Below are 26,977 nucleotides of genomic sequence, written 5' to 3'. Positions count from 1 at the left end.
CAAGCAGATGTCAGTGACAGATTCCCACTAGATATACTTCTAGTGCCTAGGATCTTTGCATGTCTCCAAGTCTTGTGGGGACTGCGCCTGGATGATTCCTAAGGTGATCCATGATCGCAAGACAAACTCTGCATCACCTAACACCTTAGAAGGCACATACGGGCTGGTTCTGGTCAACGTCTAGGACGGTGGCCTGTTCCCACGAAAGAACCTCTTCTCATACCACGTTGTTTGGTAAGTCCAATTCAAAAAAGAAGTGTAAGGAGTCAAAGTTCATTCTCCCTCATCCTGTCACTCTTGTCAGGAGAGGTTGTGTGGATGTCCAGGTGCCTCCCTATCTTGGTCCCAGTCCATTTCGAGGTATCAATTCCACAATTAATTCCAATACCACCAAATTCCTGGGTCCATCGACAACGCTACAACAAGTTGAGGCCTTCAAGAAGGCCACATTGCACATCTTTGCCACCTGTACGGCTCCAAGGATCCGAGGAGGCCTCCCGGTGGGTTGCCGTCAGCGGATTTGTCCCCGACACTGTGTGCACATCTTGACTCCCCAACAGGGTCCACCCTGAATTCTGGTCCGATTCCCAACCCAACTTTGAATCTGGAACCACGATCTTTTCCAGTCCCTCATTTGTCAGTGCAGCTGCAGGAAGAACCCATTATCTCTGAAGCAAACCAGACACAACCTTGACCAAATTCACGCCTTCCTCAATGTTTGGCGCAACAAGTCCTACCACATTCTGACTCAGATAGAGCTCTGCCTTTACCTATAATGCCTAACATATTTAATGCTTCAGGATTTGAACACAATCACCATGGTGATGGAGATCACGGTGATGATGAGGACAATCGTTTCATGGACCTTCAGGACCACAGTGGGTTAGACACTTTCCCAGACAACAGGTTGAACTCTCTCTACCCCTTTTCAGAGGAATCCATTTGTTTTGCTGTGGTGATTAGATGGGCTGCTTACATTTTAGACCTTCAATTGCAACTTTCATGTGCTGAAGGGAAGAATAATGTCCTACTAGAAGTCCGGCAACGTGGACTGTTTTCCACAGAGCCACTCCTCCCTTTTATTTGATGCCTGTAAGTATGATACTTGCATGTTTTGTGGGATATGATCAGCAAGATCTTGCCCATTGGCCCTGAAGAATTCCACACCAACCTTGTGCAGATTATCCAAGATGGTCAGAACGCAGCAAAGTATATAATCTGTTCTGGGCTTGACACCACCTACTACTTGGGCAGGGCAGGTGGTATCAGCATGGTGTTTTGGTGCCATGAGTGAATAAGATCCGTGAGATTTTCAAGTGACGTTCAGCCACCACTAATGGACATGCTATTTGATGCCATCGGTCTCTCTGGAGACAAGGCAGTCAAATAGCTGGAGCAATTAAATGACAGCAGGGCACATCCAGTAAGTCTTTCCGCACCCATTCAGCAGTATCCCAATTAGTTTTGTCACTCTTGAGGCCTTCCCATCCCACAGCCCTTTCATTGGGGATATGGCCAACAACCTCCAGGCCCTCAGGGGCAACGTACTGCTCAGGTCCCCACACCCTGCTACTGCCATCAAACTGCTTTAACATACCCTCAGTGGCACATGGCCACTCTATTGGAGGCAGAGTAAGAAATTATCTCCATGGGTGGGAGAGCATCACATCCGACAGGTTATGCCCTACCTACCCTTTCAGACCTGCAGCACATTTCACCAACACCAGAGCGGCTGTTGGAGGACTATTCATCCATTTTGCCACAGGCGATCAAGACTCTTTTGGAGCCAGAGACCATATCTCTGCATCAGAAATAGGTACTGGATGTTACTCATGCTACTTTCAGGTGCTGAAAAAGCCTTCATTTTCTCAATTTCTTCCTGAAAACTGACAAATTCAAGATTCCCATATCAGCCCATGTTCTATCTGCCTTGGATCCAGAACACTGAATGGTAGCTATGGATCTGTGGGATTCCTATTTTCACTTTCCCATCCTGCACTCCCACAAATGTTACACACAGGAGCATTTTCAGTTTTCTCTACTGTCCTTCAGCCATATCAGTGCCCCTCTGGTGTTCCTGAAAGTGATGGCAGTGATTCTAGCACATCTTCTGGGGCTGGGTTTGTCAGTTATCTCCTACTGTGATGACTTGCTTGCCACTGTCAGTCATAGACCATCTCAGGATGATGGCGAACCTCTTAACATCTTTGGGTTTTCTGTCAACATGCTGAAGTTACACCCTCTCAGAGGCTGCCGTTTATTGAAGCAAATCTGGATTTGTACAATTTGGTGTCTTTCCTCTGGATCAGTGACTCTTGGGCATTCAGTCTATGATACTGAACATTCAGCCCCAGTCCTTGGTCTCACTGAGTGTGCTGTCAGGCCTTATGGCTTCTGACCTCTTGCACCCTGCAAGTGGACTATGCCATATGGCATATGTGGGCTTGCATTGGGATCGGAAGACTCAGTGAGCTCAGCATCTAGAGAACCTATCGTATTCCATCCAGATTTCAGAGGAGACTGCAAAGAACACCAGTGTTGTCTGATTGACTGCAATTGCATCAGTGGCAGACTCCTCTCCCTACCCCAGCCATAATGGACGATGGGGACGAATTGATCACTGTTGGATTGGAGAGGTCATCTTTGAGGGGTGGAGAGCAGAGGGCTCTGGTCTCTGGCTGAGAGCCACCTTCAGATCAATCTGTTGGGAGTGTTGGGGCTTTTTGTTTAAGGCCTTCCTTCCATCCATCAAAGGAAGTGTGGCTCAGGTTACCATGGACATCACCATTGTCATTTGGTACTGCAAAAAACATGGCAGAGTGGAGTCGTTGGTTCTGTGCCAGGAGGCTCTATGCCTTTGGAACTGATGAATGCAGTCACCAACTCCTGGCAGATCACAAATGGCAGCTACTTCTAGAGATGGCACACGGATTCTTTCAGTAATGGGGAGAGCCCTGGCTCAATCTCTTCGCTCTTGCTGAGAATGCAGTGTAAACACTTTTGCATGTTGGAGTTGCCAGGAAGGCCCTTTTGGAGATGCATTATCTAGTGTGGAACACATGACTCCTGTATCCCTTCCATCTCTGCCCCTCCTGTCCAATGTTCTGAGGAAGATCAGGAACAACAGAGACCAATTTTTTTAGTGGCTCCGAATCGGGCCAGGAGAGTGTGGTGTCTGGAACTTCTTGGCATGAGCATTTGTCCTTCAATCAGGCTGGTGCTTCACGAGGATCTTCTGTCAAAGCAGTACAACAGGGTCTTTCCTCACGCCTGCTCATTTTACACCTCAGTTCTTTAAGATTGAGTGGCAATAGTTGACTGCCTTTGAACACTCTCTCAGAGTTGTCAATGTAATTTTATCGGCCATGCATCCATCAACAAAATCTTTATGCTAGACACTCGGACCAGTTTGTGTCTTCATGTAATTTCTGCCACACAGACACATTACAAGAAAGTTTTCAGACAGTCTGCTTTTTGTGCTGTCTTTAGCCCAGCAAGGACTTGCCTTGAGCACAGTTAAACATTACTTGTCTGCCCTTTCGGCCTATTAGCATTTAGTGGACCAACAACCCTTGTTTAAATCTCCTGTGATGTGTTTCCTTAAAGATCTGATCCATATGTTCCCACTGAAACTTTTGTTGTGCCAGAGTGAGACCTTAGTTTGCTCCTCACCCTTCTGGTGTGTACTCCATTTGAGTTGATGCATAGCCCTTATTTGCGTCTACCGGCTCCTCATAGCGATAACTTCAGCTTGCCCCATGAGTGCGCTACTAGTTCTGTCTGTTCATGCACCATACACCATCTTTTTTCCTGTGTGGCAGACTAGGACGGCCTTTTTGTGAAAAGTTGTGATGTCCTTTCATGTTGGACAGTCCATCTTCTTCTGGCATTCTGTGCGTCACCTCAACCCTTGAAAGTGAAGAGACTCCATCACTTGGACCCCTAGAAGAGCCCTCAGCTGTTACATCAATGACACCAAGGATCACCAAGTGGATGATCAGCTCTTTATAGAGGTCACTGGGATGAAGAAGAGTAAGGCTGTGCAGAAAAGGACCATATCTGAGAGAGACTTCTAGCTGCAGATTCCTTACCTTTGAATTTCCCAGGCATCAGACTGGATCTGGAAGATTTGTGGTGAGCAGTACCCCTGCGCACCGGTAGGTGGCATCGATCAGCTCCACATGGTGTTGTTGTCCATGCCAGAAGTAACATGGTAGTCACCTATGTAGGTGCCACCTCAGCGCACTGACATTAGTTCTTTTCTTTCTACGCCAGGTAGCACTGATACAGAGAAGGACAACACCGCTGACTTTCACTGACTTTTGTTTCACTGACTTTTTTCAACATTTTGTCAACTTTATTTTTTGAGGAAATTTTCCTCCTCGTGTGTCAAGGATGTCTTTAAGAGTTTAGACCGTGTGGCACCTGTCATCACGCCATGTCAGTTACAGACCCACACCTCATGTGCCTGTGGTGTCTAGAACGCAACCACAAGCCCAAGTCATGCTTGGACTGCCAGGCCATGCCACTAGAGGCTTTGAGGGAGTGGTCCCTAAAGCTGCTAGCAGGCGGGCATGCAACTTCCCACTGCAAGTCATCTGGTAATTTGGGTAAGAGGCTTAAGAAGCATATGAACTCAAAGTGTTCTTTGACTTCTCCTCATCTGTCAGCCGAAGTGACAACGGAACATCGGTGATTGAGGCACGGTTCTGCAGAGCTGTAGCCAGGTTCAACTTCATGCCTTCCCCCTTTTTCGGGAGCCGGAGTGACCCCCACTCAGGTAAAATAATTTTACAAACCCATGCACCCTGTATTTTAGGAGCCCGATATCTCCGGAGTGCCTTTGGGCTCTGCAGGGTTGGAGGGGGCCCCATGAGGTTTGCACCGGCAGCTTTGGCCCTAGTTCTGATAGGCTCTTGTGGATCCAATCACAGACTGGGGCCATTCGTGCCACCACAACCTTTCCCAATGCCAGTCTAGACGCTGATCCTCTTGGCGCCCACCGGGAGCAGCATCCCCATTTGGATTCCCAAATGTGACACAGAGCCAGAATGGAATCGATCAATACCAACTCCGGCGCCAACAGGACCCAGGTGTCCTAGGTCAGAACCTGAGCCCTATTCTCAAGGGTTCAGCTTTGGGGAGAATGGGAGGTGTCACTTGACCCTTAGAATACCAGTTAGAAGACCAAAGCATGGACTGGTGTGAGAAACTGGATTATGGCGGCGGACTGGATACATCTTCAGATGCTGCCATGCTGTCTGTCCCCTACCAAGAGGTCGGATGAGGTCTTGAACCTTGGGTTGCCCTAGGTGCAGTCAAGATGAGCATCTTGATGTAAGTGCTATAGCTGGGAGCTTCCTCTTCTGAACCTCTGCTCCCTTTCAATGAAGAACTGACAGATGTCCTACTAGGAATCTGGTCCAAGCGCAGCACAGGGGCCCCAGTGAATAAGGCAATCGTCCGTGGCCATTGCCCCACACCTGGGGACCCAAATTTCCTCACCCAGCACCCCACCCCTGAGAGCTTGGTAGTCCAAGCCTTTACCTCACATGGCACGTTTCCTGCTGCCCCCCCAAGCTGATAATCCAGGAGGCTGAATAGCCTGGGAAAGAAGATGTTCCCTTTCCACCAGCCTTACATTGCGGTCGGTGAACACTGCATGCTTATTGGGCCACTATTCCCACACTCTGTGGGACACAGTTGCGCAAGTGATGCCACAATTCCCAAAGGAATCCTGGGCCATTTTCTCCCAAGCGGTTAAGGACTGGAGAGATGCAGCGACATTCACCATTAGATGTGGTTTAGGCAAAAACAGACTCAATGGCAGAGCCGTTTAATTGACGGTGGCACTGACTGAGAACATCTGTTTTTTCAGATCTTTTCAGGGGATGTCCAGGCTTCACTTATCGACATGCCCTTTGATGGCCCTACAAAACCATGGGCATCCAGTTGGTGGCCGAATCAGCCATCATCTCTACTACTGGCAGTCCATAACATTGGAAGCTACTCTTTCCATTCAAATCCCCCCCTCCATCTATAATTCCATCTCTCAATCAGCTAATGGAGGATCATTTGTCCTTGCTCCTCGAGGAAGTCATGGCTCTCTAGGCCAAGGCAGCCATAGGGGTTCAGACATCAGAAGTAGGCAGTGGTTGTTATTCCCGCTACTTTCTGTTACCCAAAAAGAACAAAGGTCTTCGGCCTATCTTAGATCTGTGAACCCTCAATCTCTTACTCAAAATGGAGAAGTTCAAAATGCTTACATTGGTTCAGGTCTGGTCTGCCCTGGATCCAGGAGACTGGATGGTAACATTGGACCTACAGGATGCTTGTTTCCATATTCTCACCCTTCCTGCCCACAGACATTACCTGTGCTTTATTGTAGACCACAAGCACTTTCAGTTCACCATGCTCCCCCTTTGGCCTTGCCAACACCTCTTGGGTTTTCACCAAGGTGATGGTGGTGGTCATAGCTGATCTGTAGAGATCAGGGGTGCCAGTCTTCCCTTATCTCAACGACTGCTGTTGAACGCAGCTTGCACCAGGCTGTCGTCTCTCACCTCCAGACTATGACAAACCTCCTGCATACACTCGGTTTCACTATAAATGTGTCGAAGTCACACCTGACTCCCTCTCAGATGCTTCCTTTCATCAGATTTGTTCTAGACACAATGCAGTTTCAGGTTTATATTCCCTAGCAGCAATTCCAGGATATTGAGGCTAAGATACCGATGTTTCAGCCTCTGTCCTGTTTCGGTGAGAATGACTTTGACGATGCTGGGCCTCATGGCCCCTGGTATCCTTCTTGTGACACCTGTCAGTTGGCATATGTGGGCTCTGTAGTGGGACCTTAAGTTTCAGTGGGTGCAGCATATGGGGAATTTCTCGGACATAGTCCGGCTCTCGGAGGGAACTGCAAAAAACCTGCAGTGGTGGCTAATGAACCGCGATTTGGTCAAAGGTAGACCCCTCTTCCTTCCCCAACCAAATCACACAGTAATGACAATGTCTCACTCCTGAGGTGGGGCGGCCATCTGGGAGAGGTGGAGATCAATAGGACTCTAGTCTTTGGCGGACTGCACATCAACTTCCTGAAGCTCCGAGCGATCCAACTGTAATTGAAAGCCTACTCTCCATCAAAGGAAGGCTTGTGCAGGTGTTCACCACCGACAACACCACCGCCATGTCGTACTGCAACAAACAGGACGGGGTGGGATTGTGGACCCTTTGTCATGGGGCCCTGTGTCTCTGGAAATGGCTGGAACAGCAGGGCATATTCCTGGTGGTTCAACACCTCGCAGGTTCTCTGAACTCCAGAGCTGACAGTCTCAGCAGCTGATGCCTAGGCGGATCACAAGTGATGTCTCCATCCGTAGGTGGCACAAGGTCTCTTTCAGCAGTGGGCAGAGCCTTGGTTAACTCTGTTCGCCTCCAAAGAGAACGCACAAGTTTCCAAGGCTACAATCGCAAGGAGACGCTTTTCGTCTTAAGTGGAGCTCGGGCATCCTGTTCCCCTTTCTGCCCATACCACTCCTGCTCAAGAACAACCAGGCTCAAGACATTCTTGTGGCCCCTGACAGGGCATGGAGAGTCTGGTACCCCGAGCCACCGGAATTCGCACGTGGCACGAGAATAAAGCAAAGTAGGTGTCATGGAAAACACTACTGTTAAATTCTGCCCGAACTGCCACCATAAATTCGCACAGCACGACCTGCACAAAGTTTGCAACCTCTGCCTGCCGAGAGACCACAGGGATGAGGACTGCGAGGCCTGCACTGCATTCATACAAAAAACACACCATGTGCGCTGAAAGCAGAGAGAGGAACACAACTCAGGAATGCACTGCTAGAAACCACAGGCATCCCTGAAGGAACTGGGCCTTTCCAGTGATGATGAAGGTGCAGATCAGGGCACAGAATGGTCCCATGAAGGATCAGACATTGAAATTCTCGAGGAGGACACCGAGAAGAAACGTGCAGTGAAGTCACTGACGAAGGACATTGCAAAGAGTCTCAAGAAGGTAAAGAGACCACCCAAAATCTCAGAGGATAAGACTCCTGAGAAAAAGTCGCACACTGCAGCCCCGCCGTCCAAGAAAAAAACAATTGAGGGTCAGCTGTGAACAAAGGATGCCAATGGATCCAAGACCAGTGATACCAATGAAGGCAGAGCGTCAAAACTGACAAAACTCCATGGTAAAAGAACCCCGAAACTGCTGGAGAAAGAACTCCCTATTCTGAAAAAGAGACCATCGCTGACGCAGGATGTCAAAAAGGCCTTAGAAGTGGAGAAGAAGAGACAGAGGTTAGAGGCAGAAATGGCGGTGCTCCTTCAATTCAAGAAGGAGTTCGACAAAGCACTAAGACGATTCACGATTCCTAGTAAGCCTTTCATGATCACAGAAGTTGAAGAGAAAGTGACTGCTCTAGAGACACCAGCGACACCAGAGCCCAATGAAAATGAGGCCAAGGAGGATTTCTGCAATCCCGAACGGGAAGAGGCAACAGGCGGCTTCGAGGATGAATGGAATGACCTGGACACAAACAGTCCAGAAGAAGAGGTTGACAACTACCCCTCAGACTTTCATCCCCGACGACATCAAACTCTACAATAGCCTACTAAAGAAGGCAGTTGAAACCTACGGAGTGCCTCAAGAGGAAGAGAGGAGAGACGTGTTTTTCCACCTATAAACTCTCATGCCATCAAGCAAGGGGACTCTCTGTGTCCCAATGCTACCCAGCATTCTGAACCAGAGGCCCTGAAAAAACCTGCTGCAAAATAGGTGGTGGCACCAAGGGCAGAAAAGAAATATAAACCTTCAAATGACCCCAAATACATCCGGGGAACATAGTGGCAGAATCTATCATCGTCAGTACTGTAAGAAGGAGTAATGCACACACATCCACAGGCCCTCCTCCTGAAAACGAACACAAGAGTCTAGACATGGTGTGGAGGAAGATGGAAAGAGAGGCTGCAACACAATGGCGTATAGTGAACTTCAAAGCTCTCCTCAATAGATATGGTCAATAACAGTGGGACAAGATTGAGGAGCTAATGAAGAGGCTCCTAGAGAAGGATAGGAAAAGGGTGAAAACAATCATCCAAGAAGGGAAAAATATTGCCAACACCTGCGTAAAATCATCACTGGATGCCGCTGACAGAGGGAGCAGACAAATGTGTACGGGCACAACTCTTAGGAGGCATGCCTGGTTCAGGATCTCAGGCTTGAAGCCAGAAGTTCAGGCCCCCATTATAAACTATCCCTTCACTGGAGGGGCTTTGTTTGGCCAAGAGGTAGATGAGTCCATACAACAAATTAAAAAGGACAATGAGGCAGCAAAGCCAATGGATGCTCTTCAATACAGAGGCACCTTCAGGAGGGGAGGAAATGCGCCCAGAAGGCCTGCAGCAAGGGGAACATTTGCGACAAGGCAACAGCAGCAACAACAAGCCCAAAGCAGTACACACCAGACTAGTCAACAAGCCAGATACCAGCATTGGCAACATCCCACAAGGTAGCCCTTTCATGGTGGAGGGAGAGCTAAGGGCCTAACCTCCAGAGGAGGAGCAAACTCCAAGTGACTCGTAAATAGCCTCAAGCCCACACACAATACCCACAAGAATGGGCAACGATCACCACAGACAATTGGATTTTAAACGTGGTACGTCGCGAGTACTGTATAGAACTCTTAAACCCGCCAACACCAAACCAACCAAGGAAGAAATGGTATCAGGAAACAGAACTGGTAAAACTAAGGAAGGAAGCAAAAGAACTCCTGTAAAACCACACAATAGGAGTGCCAACAAGGGAGTTGAATAAGGGAAACTACTCACCCTACTTCCTGGTGCCAAAGCAAGACCTTAGCCTAAGACTTACACTAAGGCCAATCCTGGACCTCAGGTTTAAAAACAAATTCATTCGCACACAACACTTCAAAATGACAATACTACAAGAAGTAATCCCACTTCTACAAAAGGGGACTACATAGCAACCATAGATTTAAAGGCCACTAATTTATACATACCCATGAATCAGACACACAAAAAGTACCTCAGGTTTGTGCTCGAAGGTTCACTATCAGTTCAAGGAACCTGTAGGAAAGTAGCACCTTTCTGTCATAGTTACCCCCACTTTTTGCCTGGTGTCAGTATGGTTGGACTGTAGCACACTGGGATCCTGCTAAGTGTTAGTGCTCTCTCCCCTAAATTGAGTTGGTAAGTAACTTTACACCCCACAATTGGTGCACCCATGTACGTCCCTAGTATGTGGTACTTAGGTACCCATGGCATTGGTACATCAGGGGTCCCCCATGGGCTGCAGCATGTACTGTGCCACCCATGGGAGACCATGCAAACTACTACTACAGGTCTGCCATTGCAGCCTGTGTGAAATGGTGCATGCACTTTCCACTGCAGATGTAAGGTTTGCCTTATGTCATGGTCACTGTAGTCTGACCTGTGTCACTCATAAGGTAGGCACTTCAGCACAAGGGCAGGGTGCATGGTTCACAGTGAGAGGGCACCCCTGCATGTGCAGAGGTGCCCCTTCAAACCCCAGACTCCATTTTCTGGGCTTTGTAAGTGTAGTGAAGCCATCTTAAGGTATGTAGTGGACACTGGTCAAAACGAGATGTCCCACTACATAATGGCTTCACCAAACCTAGGCATGTTTGGTATCAAACATGTTGGAATCTTGCAGCTACACCAACTTCAGTGTTAGTTGCATGATACCATGTACTCTGGGAGTTCCCTAGGGGATTCCACATATCTGCCTGTACAGCCTTGCAGGGCCTGCATGCCAGCCCGTGCTGCTGCCGACACCAGACACTGTTGTGCCCTCCTGCTGCTGAGCTTAACTCGGGCAGGGGAAGGCAGAACAAAGGATTTCCTGCAGAGGAGAGGTGTGATCACCTCTCCTTTAGAAATAGGTGTGGCTGGGGTGGCCGTGCATCTTGGAAAGAAGCAGGCTCCTTGACACTAATGTAATGGAGCTCCCTAAAACTTATTGAATGTCAACTTAAACCATGGCATTAATATAAGGATGAAGACCGTCCAAACTGAAAAGGAAGAGAGCTAAGTATTGATGGATGATAGAAGACCTTTCTTGGTTGCTCATAATTGTTGAACCCAAGTTCGGTTTATGGCTCCCTGCATATCGCCCAAACAGAGTAGAGATGGCAGCTTTCAGTATCACATGATTCTTTTTACATATACAGCAATTTGCACTCTGCATGTCAGTAAAGGCCAAACATTGTGGGCTGACTGATATTTTCAATTAGAATTATCTCCCTAAACAAAAAATTGTATTTGAAGCAGATAGCCCAACTGCTTGACAAGCAGTAGCTTCTAAACAGTGGAATCACCTTGCTTGTCCACATATCTTGAACACAAATGCAGAGCTATCACAGTACCTCAAAACAAAAAGAACTTATAGATAAGAGCCTGCTAGCAACTAGGTCGCACTCTTGGATGATTGTCAATGAGTATAAAATTTTGAAATGCCAGCCGTATCTGGAGGCCGGGTGGTCAAAAGCTGAAAAGGATCTTTTCATCAAACACCATTTTGGTCTTATTCCTGGAGGCGCTTACTTACCCCCATGGGAACGTATGGCAGCAAACTTACAATGCAGACTCTGAAGGTATGGAGTGGAAGACATTACACATTTGATCTGTATTTGTAATGGTCTGCTGAATGAGCGGAAGACTTTACTAAAAACAGCTTTTAATCAGAGGGGAATATGGTCCTGCAGAGAAGCGGTGATAGCTTGTCCTAAACGTTCTGACTATACCCTGAACGCCAGATTAATAAAGTTTATGCATTTGATAGCTAAAAAATTGTAAAATATCCATCCAGCACTATAACCATAATATATGTTGATTGCCTGTAAAATGAAGATCATGCCGTCCTAAAGTTCCTGTGTTTTGGAATCTATGGAGGTATTTTTATATATAATTTTACAACTTTAGTATGCAGACATTTATTTAAGTGTTTTTTAAGGTATTCTATAACATATGTAGAGTTGAACTACAAGATGAGAGGAGTGGGAACGCGATGCACAAACTGGAATACTTAAGAATTCTCAGATCGTTTTTACGGAAATTATATGTTTAAATTGAATAGTTGGTGTGAGCATGTATAATGTAATGGTTTTAATTAACTATGCATTTAATAAAATAAACTTGAAACTCAAAACAAAATCTGACTTGATGTAGGTAATGACAGGGGAGGATATTTGTTGCACTGTTTTCATTACTGGTACATATATACATGCTACATGTTGGTGTTATTTTGTGAAAATAGCCTTTCGTATTTGGTTTTATTTAGTATTTTACACTTTTTTGTAAACTCCAGGGAGGCGTTCCAGTAGGAATGGCATCTAAACCTATGCAAATCCTGTATGGGCACACTAATGAAATATCCAGTGTGAGCATCAGCACAGAGCTGGACATGGCAGTATCAGGAGCCAAGGTAAGTGTTCCTAATTGTCCAGGAGTAAACGTCCCCTTTCTATTTTCATTTTGTAAGGAAAACAACAATCATTCTGGAAGGATGTTGTCTTGGTAGTACAGATCACACATAAGTAGCCCTCTAAGTTGGGCACCCAAGCAGCACTACCTCTGCAGGCCTCTCAGAGAGTCTGTAAAGACATACTGTTCATATTACTTTGTCAGCGCAATGTAGAAAAAGCCATAGCAGCATTTGTGTTGTCTTTGCACTGCCTTCTAGGAACTTCTTTGGCCTCCATAGAGCCAGAGCAGAGATTCAAAAATGGGGAATGAGTTGACATTTTTCGAAATGGAAATGGAGGTACCTTGGAAAATGGGAATATTGCACTAATTAAATGATAATGAAGTGTGACTACGAAGCTGAACCAAAGTAAAGAGACTCAAGATGCCATGAGGCATTATGTTTATGGTGCAAGATGGAGACGGTGCCGAAATATGGTGGGAATGGCTGGATTACTTAATCCACTATGGCATACCGGGAAGTGTAGCTGCCAGCTAGGCATTTTATTAGAAACTGATACTACAGCAAGAAAATTGCTACTGCTTGAACTTGCTTGGGAAGAAGTACTGAAAATATTCTTGACCCTCCGCAGTATAGGAGGTGAAGATGGCAACCAGGCAGCTGCATATGCACTGGATACCAACTACGCCCCACCGGTCAACTCCCATTATTAACATTTCTTACTGCACAGTGTGTGTCAGAAAGGAGATTTTAAACACTAGGTGATTTTTACACGTGTGAGATGTTACACAGTGGCAGACAAAGAATAATGATTATGGGATGACGCTTTTTCTTTCCCAGACTTGAGCATTACAAGAAGGCAGTCTGTCTCTGTCACTGTAAAACAAAAGCCCCAGAAACGGCTTAACAGATTAACCATCAGTAAGGCTTTGCACATCCCAAAACCATAAACCCCACCAAGCTTTGTGAAATTCCAAGTTATGTGGCTACGCCTGCGACACCTACCTCACAAAAGTGTGAAGAAGCAACCACTTCAAACAGGTCATCAGTCAGGGTGCATTCCTCCAGAAACTCGAGGAGAAGTAAAGAATTCTGTATTGAGAGAGACTAGTTTAGGTTGTAGAAAATTTGCTTTCCAGCATTCCACAAGAGGAGACTGTAGGCTTTGTCCAAATAATTTTCCAGATGCAAAGCAGCAGATAGCCAAGAAGGGTCCATTACATCTGGCTTTAACCGAACCACCCTGAAAGACACTAACACAGCAGCCATCCAACTTTATCCAGTCTGCGCTCTCCGTGCAGCTCCATATCTGTGGAGCTCTACAACCCCTATCTCTCCAGTGGTGATGTAAGCTTGACATAATAAGTGGAACCAGGATGTTCATCAGTGAAGTCTAGGGTGGAACCCTATTAATCTCTAGCATGGCTGAAGACCAGACCACTAGCTGAGTCACTTCCCTCTTAGTGTCAGCCAGGTTGCAGTTTAGACCTACTGCAGGAATAGCAAGACCTGCTGCAGGGGCAACGATGCCTCTAAAGAAGTGAATAAGGATGCCTAATGATAAAGCAGGTAGTGATCAGACATGTGCATAAATTGTGACAGATCGACAGTGGAAAACCTATAAGGTCCAAGATCCTACACCACAGGTTTTATAAAATCAAAGAAAATATCCAGGTGAAGATTTTTGCAGACATCAGGTTACCTAACTGAGTCCTTCAGCAGGAAAGATCCATAACTCACATTGGATGGGATTTTGTTAGACCGAAATAGGAATCATTGGTTTTCAAAGTTAGACTTCAATGGAGAGCTGCAGCATAATGATCAACAAAAATTTTGGTGCATTAGGTTTTCTCTGCGTTACAGCTATAATCGGTTTAGCTGCCATTGTGAGGTACCAGCAGAGTCCCGTCAACTCATCAGTTGTTTACAGTCCTAAAAGAACGAGGCCCAGGTCTTCCACATCTTGTCTATCCAAGTACTGTTTCAATAGTACTGCACAGAAATCAGGATGTCGAGACATATGTAGCTTGAATACAGAGGTCCTGATTCACAAAGGCCTCTGCACTCATTGTGGAGGCCCCGCAATTATGAGGGAGCCTCTGCATGGAATCTCCGAAATGAGAATTCTCCTGAGTGTGGATCCTCCCCCACGACAACGGGGCCTCCACCTCAGGCCCAGAATGTTCCAGTTTCCCTTACTTACCTATGGATGAACCACAGAAATAGAGATTTTATATCACAAAAGTATAAATTCAGCAATACATTACTTCTCAGCACTTCTCAATGTAAGCTCCCAGTTATTAAAACAAGTTTGTGTGAACATGAGTCTTGCGTTTCGAGTTAAAATGCGAGGTAATTCATTTTTTAAGTCTACCAACCTTGTGGTATCTGCTATTTTATTGTTTTCTCTATTTAAATGATTTTATATGTTGCTTTGAAAACATGGCTGAGTGTTTACCAAGCAGTTTGGATGTCTCCACTGTTTAACATCTCCTCTTCCCAATTAAATTATACAAGTGACAATTGAAGATCTGTGTGTCTGTAGTTTCCTTGATGGTATGTGTCACAGTTTGCAAATTGGAATTGTTATTGGAGATAATTCATTTTAACTTCTTTGACCCTTTCTAATCATAATAAAGATACAGGACCATTTGCAAAGATCCGCTCAAATTGTTTTAGCAGTTCATAACATTGTTTTCATGATTTCTTCAGATTATTTAATGTGCTCAACTCTTCAAGTAAATCTGGAAGTTCTTTGGGACTCCCATTCGTTATTTATATGTCATCAGCATTATTTATCAATTTGTGCTTGATTCTGCTAAATTGAACCCCATGTTTTGTTGGGTCGTCTCTCTTTTACCTTTGCTTATCTAAAACTCATCAGAAATTAAGCTGCTGATATTAATTCTTGCATATCTTAAATTCTGTTTTTCTGTGGCCCTTTCTTCTTAAAAAGCCCAATTAATGCACATGAAAGGCTTTTCATCAAATGTAAAACCAGAATAGATGTATGTCTTCCTATTTTCCCTTTTTGTATTTGGCATATTTTCCTTGGGTCTGGTATCCTTGCATGAACCTGACATCAGTCAATGTCAGTTAGTAGTCGAACGATAAGTCTCAGGCTGTTGGCAAATATTTTCCTATAGATTCTTGCATCAAGATTCATAACTTGAATAGATGTATGATATGTACATTATGGCCCTCATTTTGAATTTGACCGCCAAAGCCTCAGGCGCCAGAAGACCGCCCACCATATTATGAGTACTGCTGGATTTCTGCCACATTGTGGGTGGAAATCAGGCAGTAGTAGTGGTGGCGGGCGGAGGCGTATGGGCGGTTCCACCACTGGCCCGCTCCGCCAAAAGGACTCCACCAGCTGTATTAAGAGCAGTAATATGGCCTGGCGGTGCTCTGATGGCGGGGCACTGCCAGCGGAGGAAGTTCTTGTTCCCTGCCGGATGACTTCGTGCTGGATAAGGTAAGTCAAGCGTCCAGCAGGGGTGGGGGGGGAGGTTGGATGGTGGGGGATGTTGTGTGTGCATCTGTGAGTCGGTGTGTGTCTGCATATGTGTATGCTTGTTTGCATGTCTGTATGCGTGTATGAGTGTTGCAGTGAATGCGGGTATGGATGCATGTGAGTGAATGCATATATGTCAGTGTTGGTGAATGAGTGTATGCGGGTGCGAGTGGGTGTCAGTGCATGTATGCGTGTAGGGGGAGTGGAAGTGGGGGGCGCTGTACCTGGGGGGTGAGGGCTCTGTACCTGGAGGAGGGGGTGGAGGGATGGGGGCCATTTTGCTTGCTGGGGGGTATGGCAGGGATGTGGCAGGGTGGCAGAGGCCAACCCACCACACTCATAATGTTGGTAGTGGCAGTGAAACCGCCACCATGGCCCTGGGGTTCAGAAGTCTGCCAGGGTCATAATGACGGCCTATTTCAGGCCCTTAGTAGGTTTTGGTATAAGTAAGATACCAGCTTTACTCATGGAATGTGGTACCACCATTGTTTTATGAAAGACTCGGTCATTATTAGTGGATCAGCTAGAAAGGAAATATGTCTTGTAGTAGTACTGATCACATTCCCTACTCACCATTAGCCTCTCAACCCAAACTTTAATTTTTTTTCAAATATCATTACAAGGAGGTTAAAAATGGCATTGAACTATGCTAGTCAGACGTCAGTTGAATCCCTAATTTCATTAAGGCATATTTTTCTGTGTCAAAGTACATGTTCCATCAAAAACAGTTACCTTGTAAAGTTTATGGAATGGAATGCTAAATTACGTTTTCTATTTGCCAGCTTTTTTGTTAGTTTGGTCATATGTCATAATTGTGGTTTGGTTATTCCTGTGTGTTACAACTTCTAAAGTGGATGTATTTTGGCTTCTAGTTCTTTTCAGCGATACTAAGTCCCAAAATGTCTGCTATTTCAGATTTTAATGTCAAGCTAGGCTCATCATTAGGGGATAAATCTGATGAACATTTTTCTGATGGGGATTATTCAAGCCTGCATTAGAAGGTAGCTAGTGATGATAAAATTGAAAGAATGTATGTTTCTGCTAGAGAGTTTCCTCACCTTTTGAATATTCCCTAGGCATCAGACCAGATCCAGAAACTCTTCAACATTACCTCTGCTTGTCGGTAGATGGGTCATGTGGCTTCTTAACAATTCTGTTCCACTCTGGGAATGACATGCAGAGCTTATGTATGCGCCACCCAAGTGTACTGACGTCAATTCCTTTCTTTCCACCCCACCAGAAGTAGATCCAGAGCTCTCTCTCATCTCTCAAAGACAGCTTACCTCAATTTTTCTCAAATTTTCTTCAGTGTGCAAGGGATGTTATCCCCTAAAACAACAGGTTTTAAGACTTTTAAGGACTGAGATATCTCCATCAGGTGTGCCTGTGGTGTCTGGGGTTGAGTCATGACGCCAAGGCCTGCGGTGACTGTGCACCAGTGAGTCTGAAGGCCATCCAGGATTGTGAGGCAACACTTTACACTACCAGAGGTCCCCCTCTTGCTACTCACATTTGCCTGAGCAGACGCAGGGGCAACACCAGGGATCTCAGTCTTGCTCTGTCTTCAGTCGACTTCAAAGCCTATCCTGCAGCTAGTTTCAGCACAGCCCGAGTTACTAAGGAAGTCTACCACTCCACAACAGATCAAAGAGTTACACTTGGCCATGCCTTGGTTCTCTGGATCCTTGCCAATTCCCTCTGGTGCGCCTTCGAGCTCCAAAGAACCGAGAGGCCTTCTACCTGGAGTACCAACAGTAGGTTCACCCTCTGTACCAGTGGAGCCCTTAGAACCGATTTTGACATCTCTGCTTTCAGTTCAAACCCCGCCTCTGGAGCCAGAGCACTCCCAGAGACTTTGCACCATTACTGAATCTATCAACACTGACAATGAGCTATCCATAGTACTGCTTGACTCCAAGATGATGTGAGTATGACATCGCTTGATGCAGCTCTCAATGACAGCTTCCTCCTCTTGCTCTGCCGCCTCGACAGGTGAGACTATATATCCTACATTCACTTTTCGGCACAGACTCGGATAATGTTTGTGACATGGGTGATGAGTTTGCTCAGCCTCACCAAGACAACCATTGGTATGATGATTTGCAAGAGGCTAGTGATCTCAATAACTTCCTTGAAACAGGCCTTCTCTCACCCCCCTGGACTAGCTACAGAGTAGTCTGCTTCCTATGCCATGGTAATGTTTAGGCAAAGACTAATGTATTCACAGAAGTTCTCCAGCTGGAGCTAACATCTTTTGAGCTCCGTCAATGAGGCCCTAACAGACACCTTATTGAGGGCTTGGGCCAAACCTTGCTCCGGTCCACCAGTCAACCACCAAACTGAGCGATGCCTGATCTCACATTTTTATGTCTGCACCCCTCCCCAAGAGCATGGTGGAGCAAGCGTCCACAAGCAAAACTAATCTCAACTACTCCCCCTGACAGTGAGTAAAAACTTTGGCAGACAAGTATTGTCATCCGTCAGCTTGGCGCTCACATTAGTGAATGCTAGCTTTCTTTGTGAGGCACCATTCCCAAATCCTTTGGGACTCAGTGGCTCAAGTCGTCCGAGGTATCCTTGAAGATCTCTGACCTGTCCTTGCCCAGAACATTCAAGATGGCTGAGATGCTGCCAAGTTCACGATTTGTTGTGGCTTGAACACCACTGATTCCATCATGTGGACCCATTCTTCTCCACGCCTGGAGCGGTCCACCATTTTTTCAGGCGATGCCCAGTTGTCCCTCATGGACATTCCATTCGACAGGACTAGTCAGTTTGGGTACAAGACAGACTCCACTCTTGAGTGGTTCAAGAAGACCAAGGCCTTGCTCCCTGGGCTTATCTACCCCACCTTACCAGCTGCATCAGCCCTACCACTCGTGGCGGTTTCAGCAGAGGCACCCCATACTGCAAGACAATCCAACCACTGCATGGCGCCCAGCAGTTTTGCGGCCATAATGCCCACTGCCCTGACAACCATAGTCAGTGGACCACCCAATACACAGGGACCTCCCAGACACACCCTGAGGGCCCATCCACAAAAAACCCTTCAACGTCCTGTTAGTGGAGCATGGCCACCCAGTGGGAGGCAGGATCTGATGTTTCTTGGTGGAATGGTAGGCCATAATATCAGTCAGGTGGATTCTACAAATGATTCAGAAAGGCTATGATCTCCCCTTACTTTCTGTGCTGCTGCACCTTCCACTGTCTCTCGAACGACTGATGGAGGCCTGTTGTTTCCCTTTTGCGTAAGGAAATGCAAGCCCTTTTAGCTGAAGAGGCTATCAAGAGGATGCTTGCGCCAGAAGTAGGACATGGTTGTTACACCTGCCATTTCCTGGTGCCCAAAAAGCACATAGGCCTCTAGCCTATTTTAGAACTGTGCCCTCGCAACGCCTTCCTTCAGAAGGAAAAATTCAAAATGCTCACCTTAGCCCAGGTCTGTCTTGTCTGAGGACACCTATTTTCTTATACCTATCCTGCTAGCCCACCAATGTTACCTGTGATTTGTGGTGGGGCAGGAGCATTTTTGGTTTGGTCTCACCAGTACCACTCAGATGTTCACCAAATTGATGGCAGTGGAGACAGCAGCACATCTTCTGTCGTCAGGGGTGTCATTCTTCCCCCGCCTCAACTACTTACCGTTAAAGGCAGGCTCACCCCAAGCAGTCATCAACCACCTGCATACTATGGCAAACCTACTGTCATCTTTGAAGTTCACTATCAACCTACCGAAGTCAAAGCTGACCCCTTCGTCTGAGCCATTCTGGCCACAGTTCGGTTTCATGCTTTTCCCCTGGGAAGGAGATTTCAAGAAAATCAGACTATGATTCCAGTCTTTCATTCTTAGTCCTGGATTTCGGTGAGGTCAACTCTGAGGCTGCTGAAACTAATGTGGCCTCCATCCTCCTGCTGGTTGAGCTTGGCAGGTGACATATCCAAAAGCAAAAAAAATAATCCATCATCTGTTCTTTTTGCATGTGGTATGTGCAGGCTTTTTAATGGGTTCCGAAGTCTCAGTGGGCTAACTTCAAAGCAACGTCTCCGACCATTTCAGATTTCGGAGGAGACTGCAAAATGTATGGAGTATGGGTGCAGGACCTTGATTGGGTCAGCTGCAGACTCCTCTCCATTCCCCACACATATCTGACAGTGATGACCGATGCGTTGCTTATGGGTTGGGGTAAGCCATCTGGGAGAGATGGTAATCAGAGGCCTCTGGTCTCTGGCAGAGTACTGGTTCCACATCAACCTTCTGAAGCTGAGGACCATCCGCTGTCATAGTTTGACCCTTGCTCTAGGCAAGATTGCTGGTTTTGGGGTGACAGCACTTTTGTTTGTAGGTGACTAGGCCAATCCTACAACAAGTTGCAACTGTCGGCCCAACCTTCCCGGCTCACAAGCCGTACCTCATCAAAAACCCAAACAGTAAAATATGATTTGTAGCAGCCTTTAGGCATGGACTCAAGAGTGCAACATCTCAGGGGAGTTGTGGTTAAACGATCACTCGTTTCTCACATGAGCAACATGTCTCAGTCATACACAGGCAATGAAAGAGATGAAGTAAAGTTTTCAATAGGTTTTATTAACAAAACTGCAATCTACTGTAGATTGCATGGGCTGCAATGAATAGGATAATGAACAATGCAAGAAACAGAATGGTAAAAACGAGAGTTATGAATACAAAGACCCCAACCATCTTGCAATAACATGTAATATGAAATCGATGTGGAATATTCCCTAATAGCATGATGAACCTAATCTCTAACCTAAAGAGAGCAAGGTGTGTTAAACTAATCTAACAGCACCATGTCCAGGAGAAGAGCCCCCAACCCTCGTTACCTTAGAATTAGGTCTTTAGATCGGATTCTGTGGTGACACAAAGACCGGGTCAGCATCAAGGCGATGTGTAGCATAGATAGCGTCGATGGCATCTGGTAGGAATCCCTCTGATTATCTTGTCTGTGTAAGATGTATTTATACAGGCCTTGTAGAACCCCTGATGCAGGTATGTTCCCAAACAATGGATTAGAAGGTGTGCCCGGAGCGGCAATTATATAAACAGTTCCCTTAAAAGGTACATTATGTTACTGTTGCACGAAAGTGGGAAAGTACATGATGTGAATACCTACGTATCTAATTTATCTTTGACGCTGATAGTGACGCCTTTACAGAGTGGCACTGATAACGTGAAACTAAAACATCTTCCTAAATATGAAATGGCAGCCCTCTTGGAAGAAATAATTACATAAATGTGCTAAAACAGAGCAAGCTAAGTAGGTTAAAAGTCACTTGGTGATGGGGCACAGGCCTGTAAACCAGAAGGCAAAGCTAAACTCCTGATTCCCATTCAAACTAAACAGGATCCACTACACCGCTTAATGTTGGAAACCTCTTTCCATCCCTCACTGGGAGGTTGGTGCAGGTGCACACAGAAAAGACCACTGCCATGCGGTACAGCAACAAGCAAGGCTGTGTGAGGTCACGAAGGCCTTGCATCTCTAAAACTGGCTGTCCCACCAAGGGATTTTGCTAGTGGTGAACCCCTGGTGAATTATTGAATGCCAGGGTGAACAAGCTCAGCCATCAGTGCCTCGCATATAACAAGTGGCAGGTACACAAGGAGGTGGTGCAAAGTCCCTTCTGCAAATGGGGAGAGCCTTGGCTCAATATGCATGACACTGCCAAGAGCATGCAATGACAGCACTTAGGCGCATTGGAGTTTCTAAGGCTTCTCTCACTTGTGTTCCACCTCAAGTGGCACTCGGGACTCCAAATGCCTTTCCGCCGATACCGCTTCTGACCAGAGTTCTCAAGAAGATCAGGACCTACCGGGCCCAAGTCCTCCTAGTGGCTCCAGATTGGGCATTAAAGTTATGGTATCCAGAACGCCAAGGCCTGAGCATCTGTCCTCTGATCAGGCTGCCCCTTTGGGAGGATCTGGTGTTGCAGAAGCAGGGCAGGGTTCTGCACCTGGGACTTTGCAGTTGCCACTTTAATATCTGGATCATTGAACAGCTACAGCTAAACACATTCAACCTTCTTCCAGAGGTGGTTGATGTCATCTTGGCAGCCAGGCATCCCTCGACAAAAACTCTATGTGCCAGTTGTTGGGACAAGATTGTGCTTTGGTACTGCACCAATCAGAGTTACCCTCTCCAGGCCAAGTTATCTAATATTTTGTTGTTTGTTTTGTCCAAAGCCTGGCAAAGCCTTGTCCTGGGCACAGTTTAATGGACCTTTCATTTTATCTTTTAAGGTTTCTGAATCAGGCCTCTTAGTTCAAGTCTCCTGTTTCAAGATTTTTGTTTTCTCCCATTCCCTTTGCCATGCCACATTGGGATCCTAACTTGGCCCTCACCTTTCTAATGTGCACTCCATTTGAGTCACTTCACAGCTGTCCCTTGCTGCTCCTCACCCTAAAGACAGTACATCGGCATGGCATGTGAGTGAGCTTCAAGCCCTGTGTTTCAGCCCACCATACACCAAGACAAACTGGTTTTGCAGACTCGGGCATCACATTGCCAGCTTTTTGTGATCTGCATCATCCATCAAAGGGGTAGGAGAGGCGTCATTGCTTGGACCCCAAGAAAGCAATGAGCTTCTGCATAGATCGTACCAAGCATCAGTGGGTGGACATTCATCTCTGTGAGGTTTACTGGGGCGAAAAAAGGCAAGGCTGTGTAGAAGAGAACCATCTCCTGTTGGATCATGCTGTTCATTAAGGTCGGCTATGGACAGGCTAGAAAGCAGCCTCCAAAAGGACAACATTCTCATTCTACCAGAACCAAAGCTGCAACCACTGCGCTAGCATGCAGGGTCCCTGTCCTAGACATTTGGCGGCTATGTGTGTGTCCTTCAACACATTCATGAAGCACTATTGTCTGGAACAGTGAGGTCCACTAAGAACAGCATTTTGGCCACTCAGTTCTAAAAGACTTTTCCATTTGAGTCCAGTCGCAGCCCACTTCGAGATAGGGATTGCTTTGGTATCTATTCAAAGGGTGAAGAGTCTGCAGCTAGAAATCTCTATCAGTACAAAAAGTTACTTAAGGTTGATAGTGCTCTTTCTGCTAGTGACTCTAACTAGACAGAGATTCCTCACTGACCAGCCCATCCCCCGTCATCTCATTGGACTGTATTGATGAATAGGATCCCAAGTCTAGGAATCTACACACTGTTCATGCCAATTTGCTTTTGGGGCTCTGCATCAGGTGCGTGGCTGTCTTGAAAGCAACTGACATCAGCGTGCTGGAGTTGTGCCTTCAGATGTCGTTTTCTGAGCAGGACAGCGTCCTCGTGGAGCCACATGGCACCACCTACCGGTGTGTAGAGATAAAGATGAGGAATCTGTGGCTAGGTAGAGTCTCTACCGTAGAGAGTCACTGAAAGTATGTAACTTGGTAGTTGAAGGGACATATTGACCTTACACATTTAAGACTCAAATATTTCTTAGAAAAATATTTACACTGACAAAGTACAAGCCTTTCACAGTTTTCTTGGGCATGATTTTTTTTTAGTTTCCATCTAGGGTTCCTGCTTAAAGTTGTTTCAGGTTTTTGTTAGCAGGCATTTAACAATAGGCCAAATAACTCTCAATTATTAAAGATAAGGATACAATTCTCTGTATCCTCTTATTATTAGATTCAATTCTGAGGAGACTATTAGTTTTTTAATTCTCCTAAATGTTCCTCTTTCGTGGTAGTATTACACATTTAATGCATATTAGCCTAACAACAGCAATACATCTCCTATGAGATCCAGTATATTACAGTGCACTTATAAAAAGGCTGTTTTTGTAAGACACAAAGGATGGGACTCGATTATTAATGGAGCTGTAGGATACAAACATTTGTTCAGTTGATACATTTTCAGAGACAACTATCAATTTTCTTGAAAATAGTAAATTAACCACTGGTGCGATTATCTGCCTTGGGCTTCCTAGATAGTGGGCAAACTTTGGTATGTGACAAACATGAGCTTGTTTAATGACCAAGAGAGTAGTCGTTCAAGAAAGAAATGTGAAAGGGGTTTGCTAAGGTGTAACACACCAACGCTTTGTTCCCTTTGTAGCATTTTCAGGGGCATATTATTACCAATACAGCCTCTAATGCTCCAGAAATAAATATGAGAATGTTCCTGGGTACCAAAGGACAAGTAGATATATACTTTGTTTGGTTCCGTCCCTAATGACATGGAGAGACTAATGGGTTTTACCACTCCATAATCGTGCTTAGGGTCATCACTTGACTCTTCGGAATTATTCAACAAACCATGAGAATCTGTGGAAATTGGTTAAGTGTCAGTATCTTCCTTTCTTTCCTCCTCTTAAGAATGTAGTTATATTAGCTCTCTGTGGTCTTTCAGATATCCATCCCCATTGATATTATGATTACATGATTGTAATATTTGTATTTGATTAGTATTTCGTCTTTTATTTACAGGATGGTACAGTGATCATTCATACAATCAGAAGAGGCCAATACATGCGGACATTGCAACCACCTTGTGAAAGTTCTCTGGTGATGACAATTCCTAATTTGGCTGTGTCCTGGGATGGGCACATTGTCATCCATACCAGCATTGATGGTAAAAGCTCACTAAAGGTATGTTTCTGCTCAACACCCACAATTACTTATAGTGAAAACAAAGACATTATCTCTGTGAGCTATTATGGAGCACAACTAATGAAATTCCAGATTTTGTTATCGTCTTGATCTAGGCAGAAACAGGTCACATTGAATTTGCCATGTTTGCCTTTTAGTACAGATAGAATGAAGCAAACAGATTACATCCTTAATTTAGGGTAATACTTTAAGTACGAATAGAGCAGTCTTGGGACATCCTAGTGCTGCTTTATCTTGCAGTCCAAATAGTGCATAGTCAAGTACTGTATTTTGCTTGCACAAAACAACAGAAGGATAAATAGTTTACCATGGAGTTGGTAACCTGTATTAAAAAGATTAGATTAGGCATGTTGGGGTTGATAGTACTTGGATGTTTAATTGTATAAATTCATCTGCAGTATTGTTTATTTATTGACTTGCTAGAGCGCTGTATACTGGAAAAGGTTATACAATTGGAAACCATGTAGTAAACAGTGGAATTGACATCATTGTAACTAGAAACAAGCAATAAGAAGAAATTCTTCTCCTAGGAAGGAAAAAGAGTGGAGAGCAGGAGCAGAATGGACAGAGCATACACAAAACCAGTTCTTGGAAGCTCAAAAAGAAAATAATTAAAGCAAGGCTGAGTGCTGAGAGGGTGGAGCAGGGCTTGAAGAGTAGCTGTGTCTGGAGTGTAGGGTGGCTTGAAGCTTGTTTGGTAAGCTTCAAGAAGATTGATCTTGTATATCTGTCCCCAGAGTGGCATGGGGACAGTTTATATGATGATTCTTGTGATGGAGGGCAGGTGGGTGATGTGGCAGCAGTTGGCGAGGTTGTCTGGGTCCAACTTAAATTCTGCTGCTTCAGCTTTACATCTCAGGATAAAACTACTTCTTCAAGGGTTTTCTTGTCATACAGATTTTGAACCAGCCACACCTGAAAATCTTAGAGTTTTGCCACATCACCATTTTCTACCTCGTTTTTATCACCTTTGTTGTCATTTCCCAATTCTATCTTGAGGTCCTGCAAGAAGAGATGCATGCTTTGCTGCTCAACAGAGTCATATTGACTGGTCGGAATGTGAAATGGACTGGTAAAAAATAATGATAACGTTTGTCATAATTAAGCTCCCAGCGTAATAGGGGAAGATATGATAATGGATTACTTAGCAGGGATACCCAGACTACCCTAAGAAAGCAGGGCCATCCTAATGTCCCACTAAAAGTAGAGAAGATCATACAGGCCATTGATCAGCTGGTAAAGAGGAAAACCCCAGAGATGGATGTGTCCCCACTGGAGTTCTAGCACTTAGATTCGCTGGCCTCGAAACTCCTTGTTCTGTACAAGCATGCACTCAAAGTTGGGTTTCTTCCAGAACCTACCTGTGATTATAGTGCTCCCCAAAGTGGGGAGGTACTCATTAGATTTTAAGTCATATCAACCACTTTCCTTGTTAAATAAAGAATACAAGATTCTGGAGAAAGTAATATCAGATAGACTGGTGGCAGATATAGGTGACTTGATCCATTTGGGCCAAAACAGATTCATCCCGGAGAAGAGTACTCATTTAAGTTTGAGAAGACTTCTTCTGGTCCTGGACAGGACCCCCACCACCGTACCAGGTGTGGTGGTTGCCTCACTTGATATTGAAAAGGCATTCATTACTCTCGGGTAGCCTTTCTTACTTGTTGTATTAAAGAAGCTTGGTTTGGGATCCTAGATCTTATCTTGAATACGCTTGTTGTATGGGCACCCAATGACTAGAGTGTGTACAGGGCAGGTTTTCTCCGAACCTTGGTTAATTCAGACAGGCACATGGCAGGGGTTCCGTTTGTCCCCTGTACTGTTTGATATGACAATGGAGCCCTTGGCCTCCAAACTGAAGGAAAGGGCACAGAATTGCGGGTGTGACTTGACACATGGGTTCACATGAACTCACTCTGCAGATGATGCTTTATTAAATTTGAAGGAACCCCCACACAACTCTTCAAAAGTTATGGAAATGTTAGAAGGATTTGGACATCACTCCAAATTAAGGGTTAATTAGGAGGAATTCTGTTTGTTTCTGATTTGCCCGGGGTGAGTGGAACCAATACAATGCAGCATGACCCATTTTCTTAAAGTGGGAACTGAACACTTTTCGATACCTCGAAGCGCAGGTGTACCACTCTGATGCCTTTTTGATAGCGCTAACTTGGAGAAGACTGTTCCTAGCGTCAGGTTGTCTTTCCACTTTTGGACAAGACTCCCCGTTTTGCCTATGGGACTAGAATGTATTGCTAAAATGATGGTTTAACCACATCTACTATATCTGTTTGAAGCAATTCCAGCGATACTGTGGGGAACCTGAATGGTATACTCTCAGACTTGATCTAGGCAACC

The 26,977-nt window shown here is 45.5% G+C and overlaps 1 protein-coding gene across 4 annotated transcripts in view; it reads left to right on the top strand.

Moving 5' to 3' along the window:
- The window catches only part of NBEAL1 (neurobeachin like 1), a 672,403-nt gene that overhangs the window by 626,913 nt on the left and 18,513 nt on the right, over positions 1-26,977 (top strand). For all 4 annotated transcript variants that reach the window (XM_069226032.1, XM_069226034.1, XM_069226033.1 and 1 more), the window contains exons 51-52: positions 12,356-12,472; positions 24,434-24,595. In XM_069226032.1, the coding sequence (XP_069082133.1) occupies positions 12,356-12,472; positions 24,434-24,595 (279 nt within the window). The remainder of the gene's footprint in view (positions 1-12,355; positions 12,473-24,433; positions 24,596-26,977) is intronic.

Source organism: Pleurodeles waltl, chromosome 3_1 (assembly GCF_031143425.1).
Source record: "Pleurodeles waltl isolate 20211129_DDA chromosome 3_1, aPleWal1.hap1.20221129, whole genome shotgun sequence".
Taxonomy (NCBI): domain Eukaryota; kingdom Metazoa; phylum Chordata; class Amphibia; order Caudata; family Salamandridae; genus Pleurodeles; species Pleurodeles waltl.
Note: the sequence above shows the minus strand (reverse complement) of the source record. Positions and strands in the feature narration are given on the sequence as shown.